Here is a 6315-nt window from a genome sequence, read left to right on the forward strand (position 1 = left end):
TATGAGCCAGAGTGAACTCATTGAGGAAAGAAAGAGAATGTCCTGGAGAATAGACAGTGGCTACTAGAATTGACTGGTAGATAATAGATTGAATGTCCTCAAAGGAGAAGAGGTCATTAAGTGATGGTGGTAGAGAGTGAACTTGGAAGTGACAATAAGGAGCAGAAAGTAATTCAACTTTCTAATCTCAAGTGAAGCAGAAAGGAGTGAAAGTGCAACCAGTGCTAGAGAGGGCAATCAAGTACTCTGTGTCAATAGGAAGGAACAAGGTCTTAGTGAGAGCCAGAAGACAGAAGGAATGGAAAACAAAAAGCTTTAAGATGAAAGCAAGTCTGTTATCTATGAAGCAAGCATTCCTGAAAGCCAAGTGGAAGAGGTGAGTAATTTTAGAGTGTGACATTGGGGTGGTTGAGTTGAAGGGAATGAAAATAAGGGAGTGGGCAGGAGGGATATAACTATTAACAGATTGGGTTCAGAATCACTGGGATGAGGATATTCATGAGAAGAAAGATGGTAGGCATAGGTTTTCTTCTCCAAGAAGTTTCAAGATATTTTCCTATATATTAATATATTGCATCTACTTTAAATCTCATATAAAAAAAAGAACAGACAAAAGATATGTACAAATGCTTAATAAAGAGGAGAGCTATATTAGTTATTGGATATATTCATATAGCAGAGGTCAATACCTACCTTTCCATGTTAATAGGTGGAGTGAGCACTTTGGCTGCTTCAGATGTACGCTTGCCTGAATTGGAGGACATAATGGTTTCACCTTCAGATTTCAGTTTGTCCACAAAATTGTCTACTTCTTTCCCTTTGGCTCCAAGTTTCAAAGCCTTGCTTGGACCTGAAGGCCTAAAAGGAAGGACAAATGATGAAATATTAGCTGTCTTAGAAAAATTTACTACACAGATTGACAGAATATCAAAGCTCTAAAGGACCTTATACAGTAGATCTTGTTCGACTTCTTTTTACAGAAAAAGAAACTGAGGACTGAGAAGGTTAGGTCAAATAGCTAAACTAGCAGGAAGAGTAAGGAATAGAACCCAGGACTGTTAATCTTAAGCAAGTACTTTAGAGGTAGCTGGTGGTAAAATGGATAGAACACTGGACCTAGAGTCAAGAAGACCTGAGTTCAAATATGATCCCAGACACTTACTAGCTTGTATGATACTAGCTAGGCAAGTCACTTAACTTATGTGTGCCCCAGTTTCCACAATTGTAACATGGGGAACATAACAGTACCCACTTTGCAGGGACATTGTGAAGATCAAATGAGATTATATTTGTAAAGTACTTAGCACAATGCCTGGCATATAGTAGGCTCTAAATGCATGGATCAGTATTTTAGGGTGAATTCCCAAGACTTAAAGATTGGCCTGGAGAGAAATGGAAGTTTCATGTTATAGTGGATAGTGTACTAGATTTGGAATCAAAAAGGCTGGGTTCAAATCTTAATTCTGACCCTTGCTATTTTTGTGAGCATGTCCACATGACCACTCTGATGAACCTCAATTTTCTAATATGTAAAATAGGGATAATATATGTGGTATTTAACCCTCAGAGAATTGTTGAGGCTTGTATGAAAAAGGACCTTGCAAACTTTAAAAGTGTGATGTGTATATTTATCTTACTATCTAAACAGATATTCTTAAAGTTACACAATAACCACTTCTTAATGAATCCAGTTATCAAAGTTCTGTGAATAGAGTGCTTCCAGGAATCAAAGATCCATGAATATAGCTCTATGTGTGCTGATGATCAAATTCCTTCAAAGTTGTCCACAGAGAGTGCACATCAATAGATAAACATATCTCCAAAGCAACTATTCCAGAAATGGAGATAGATGGACATTAACTTATTAAAGGAACATTTACACAAAAGGAGAAATGATAATATTTCTCCCTCACCCCCATATTATGTGGTCAAGTTTTACGCTTCATATTATTCCATCATGTCATTCTTTATCATTAGCTTGTCTAGGTGCCAGGTACAAGCATAAAAGATATACGCATAGAGTCTTCATTTGGCTTTTCTAGGGCTGCTGGTCCCACACCAGACTTATACCTGGCTGGTGCAGGTGCCACTTTTGTTTTTTCTGTTTCAATGATAGTCTCTGTGATCATGGCAGCTGTGCTGCCACCAGAAACTGCTGAGCTTCCAAATCCTCCAAAGCCTGGTGCTTTTTTGCCTTGTCTCTCAGCATCTCTTCGAGCCTGTTGTAATTCCTTTGCTTTACGCCTCATTTCAGCCTTGGCTTCACGCTCCTGAGTCTGCAAGAAAAAGGCATATATGGATCCAATATTGAGAAAATGGTGTTTGTAAGCAACCAAAGATACAAAAAGAAAAGAGAAAATTAGCCAGATCACTGGGAAAAGTCTAGAAGATATATATCAAATACTTCGGATTGATAGAATCTCAGAATAGCACCAGTTTACCTCTCGAACTGCTCGGAACACCTTCTCCTCATGAGAGTCCATTTCTGTGAAAGTCCGGATCTGTGCCAGGTTGACATTCTCTCGGTAACCCAGGGCAACAATCTCATCAAAGGCAAAAATAAGGTCAAAGCAGTGCTCAGATATCTCATTTTCTTCTAAGGCTCGGCAATACTCAGGGATCTGGTCACAGATGATGAAAAATGAAGATATTTAGAATCATATCAGGAACAATCTTCCCAAGTCATCCTCAGATCCAACTTTACTAGGCTTGAAAATGTCCCCAATATGAACCCTTCTTATCTCTTTTGTCACTTTTTTCCTCCTGAGAATTAATCCTTATTGTTACAATGAATTTTCTCACTTGAAGATCTTACATGAGCAAAAAAAAAATTTTTTTAATCAAAAACTTGCTATCAAAACACACACCACTAAATAATAGTCAGATATACATAATGGCAAATAAAGTCATTTGTTCAAACTTTTATAGATATAAACTTCAATTTGGCAAGACAATTATGAAATTAAAGTAGGATCCCTATATGACCCTTACTAAGTTTTATTTAAAGACATTTCTTGGAATTTCTCTGGTTACATAAAATTTTCCTGGCAGAGGATAAAGTTATATTAAAAATGCTACAGAACCACATATTGCAAAGACATAATCAACAGATATTTTTTACAGCTGTGTTTTTACTTTAGGACGAGTTCATACAAACTCTCTCCAAATAATAATAAATTATTCCATTTTCCATTCTGAGTACTACTTGATAGATATCAGCACAGTGATCAGTTTGTTTAAAATATCAATCTGTCCAAAGAAAAGCATGTTATATTGTTTCTTCTCCTCAGACTCTTTTTAGGGAACATGGGGTCTCATAAAAAAAAAGAGAAATAAAGTCAAATCTGATACTATAGAAGGAATTTTACCACTCTAGAGAAGAGCCGTAGGGTCTCCAGATCCTCCAGGATGTTACTATTTTTGGTGGTGATCAGAACCATGTACAGCTTCTCCATGGGTTGATAGACGTATCTTACACTCTCTGTTTCAACAAATGTATGTTGCTTTCCAGTGTTCATAAGCTTAGGGAAAGCTGCTAGCAACCCCTCAATTCGAGTCCGGGTCATTTCTACAAACTGTCGAGAGACTATAGCTTTTCCTGCTTTTGTGCAGACGGCTGCTGCCAACAGCACCTGTCAGGGATACAAAGCATAAATATATTTCAACTTACTTAGAATTAAATATGTTGAAATACAACCACCCAGAGGGCAGCTAGGTGGATCAGTGGATAGAGAGCCAGGCCCAGAAACAGGAGGTCCTGGGCTCAATCAAATCTGACTTCAGACACTTCCTAGCTGTGTGACCCCCTAGGCAAGCCACTTAACTCCCATTGCCTAGCCCATATTGCTCTTTTGCTTTAAAACCAATATTCTAAAGCAGAAGGTAAGGGCTTAAAAACAATAACAACAACTACCATCACCAAAAAGAAAATTTTCAAATATGCTAGTCTTCATTTTTTATTATTGTCATTTTAAAAAAGGAGTTCATTTTCCCAACATCCTCAAGAGACAGATCAGTCCTGATGGGGGGGGGAGGGGAAGGGGGAAATCAAGGATCCAGACAGATTTAGCTTACACAATTATTTAATGATAGAATCACCAGGAAAATATTCATCTAAATTTTAGTACAAAGCTCTTTTTATTGTAGTAATTAAAAATATGAAGTTAAAAATAAGAACAAAAAACATTAACTACTATGCTTTTTTTGCAACTTAATGAACAGGAAAAAGAAAAACCTATTTTTGGATAATAACTTCTCCTTGTGGAATATTCCACATACTGTCATATAGTGTTGGTTGATTCTACTGAACTGCTTTTTCTCTTTCTTTTAAAAAAATTCTGTTTTAGGAGATGGTTCACTGGGTACATCAGGGAATGTGTATATATTCAGAAATGAAAGTGTAGGTTTAAGACAAAAGATAGCAATCAATCAACAAGCCTTTATTACTAGATCTACTATGTACTAGGCACTAGAGATATCAATTTTAAAAAGTTTAAGTTCTTTCAAGTTTTAATAAAAATTTTTGTTGTTGAGATCTTTTGTTTTTGATATCACCAATACCTGTTGATTCTACTTTCACATCTCATTTAGAGGTGCCATTTCTCTCCCTCCATAGAGCTCATAACCTTGATAAAAAACATCTCACTCCCACACTTTTTTAATAGCCTTCAGGTTGGTCTCCTAGTTACAAGTCTCTCATTACTCCAGCCATCATCTTTACTTTATTGCCAAAGTGATTTTAAAGTACAGGTCTGATCCTGTCACCACCTTACTCAATAAACTCCAATGGATCTCTTAAATTAGATTTAGGATCAAATATAATGCACCCCCCACCCCCATTAGAATGTGGATTCCTTAAGGTCAGGGTCCCTTTTCTTTGTCTCCCCAGTGCACTTTATAAGTGATTGCCAAATTGCCTTTTTTCCCTAGGGTAATCTGTTCCCTCTCCAGCCCAAAGAGCTATCCCCATTAACAAAGAGTAAAAATAAGAGAAAAAAAGAAAGTTTTTCAGTAAAAGCAACCCACACATCAATCAAGCCTGACAGCACATGCAATGTTCTAATACCTATTTTCTTATCTCTTCTTCAGGGCCAAGTTTGGTCATTATAATTAAATTGCAATGTTTCATGTTTTGTTGTTGTTGTCTTGTTCTTTCCATTTAGATTGTCTTAGTCACTGTACAATTGTTTTCCTGATTCTGCTTACTCGAAATAAATTATTTTCAAACATATATTTCTTTCTCTCACTTAAGACATGTGTAGCACTTTGCTTTGGTGTACTCATAGTGAATAGAATCTCAAAAATCTTAACAGACTAGAATTTCTGAAGCCAGAATGGAGGTCTCACCCAGTTAAAATAAAAGCCTAATAAGAAGTATGGACTTTCCCCCTCAACTTTAAGTGGAAAAGAAATTAAGTCTCCAACTTGTACTTCTGACTAACCCATATACCTAATTCCATTCAGTCATGCTGACAGTCTGGAAAGGAGGAGAAATGATCCCAAACAGCACACAGGTCTTGACACTAAACTGTGATCTATACCTCGCACCCTCCCTTTCTAACAACTCTTAAAGCCTGACATTTCATTAAACAAAAGTATATAGGAAAGAAGAGACTTCAATTGCCATTATTGAGGATAGCAAGGAAATTAAATACAGTGTTAACAGTTTCTTTAATGAAGCCACTGGGAATATAAAAGTACAAATAACAAAAAGACCATTTTCACATTTTTGGAAGCCCCAATGCTAGAAAACAGCCTCTGAAATTATCAACCACCTGCTAGCCAGCCTTCTCAGCATTATAATACTCTCTGCCACCCACGAAGGTGAGCAGCTTCAAGATGGATTGTACTAGATGGTCCCTGAGGACCCAAGCAACTCTCAAATTCTTCTATTCTGTGAAAGCTAAGTCAGTAAATTGATATAAATATGCATATAATATCAGCACATAATTTTTATTAGATATTAATTACAAGAGAAAGTACTCCTTACTCATCTAAAAATAGGTAAACAAGGTTGTTTTAAAAATAATTGTCATAATGATGAGAGTACCTCAAAGCAATAAGGTATCAGATAATTCAAACTCAAGAGATGTCAGACTAATCTTACCGCACACAAAAACATTCAGATTCGCAGACTTTTAGAACTGGAAGGAACTCAAGAGATTCCATTTTTTTCATCCTCATTTTATAAAAGATGAACCTGAGGCTTAAAAAGGTTAAGTTATATGCCCAGGGTTACACAGTGAGGTAGTAGCTTTTGGTTAGCCTACTTGAACAAGAATTTTTAATTTCACCAAATGATTGGCTTTATTTGCA

The 6315-nt window shown here is 36.5% G+C and overlaps 1 protein-coding gene across 1 annotated transcript; it reads right to left on the reverse strand.

Annotated features, from left to right (window-relative positions):
• Window positions 1-693: 693 nt before the first annotated feature.
• LOC123254197 (coatomer subunit delta) lies at window positions 694-3643 on the reverse strand (the record flags this gene model as incomplete). Its single annotated transcript, XM_044683255.1, has 4 exons — window positions 3369-3643; window positions 2442-2621; window positions 2071-2276; window positions 694-858 (listed from the first exon to the last, which is right to left on the reverse strand). Coding segments are annotated over exons 1-4 (749 nt in total), but the record flags the coding sequence as incomplete, so codon positions are not given.
• Window positions 3644-6315: the final 2672 nt, after the last annotated feature.

Source organism: Gracilinanus agilis, unplaced genomic scaffold (assembly GCF_016433145.1).
Source record: "Gracilinanus agilis isolate LMUSP501 unplaced genomic scaffold, AgileGrace unplaced_scaffold17343, whole genome shotgun sequence".
NCBI lineage: Eukaryota > Metazoa > Chordata > Mammalia > Didelphimorphia > Didelphidae > Gracilinanus > Gracilinanus agilis.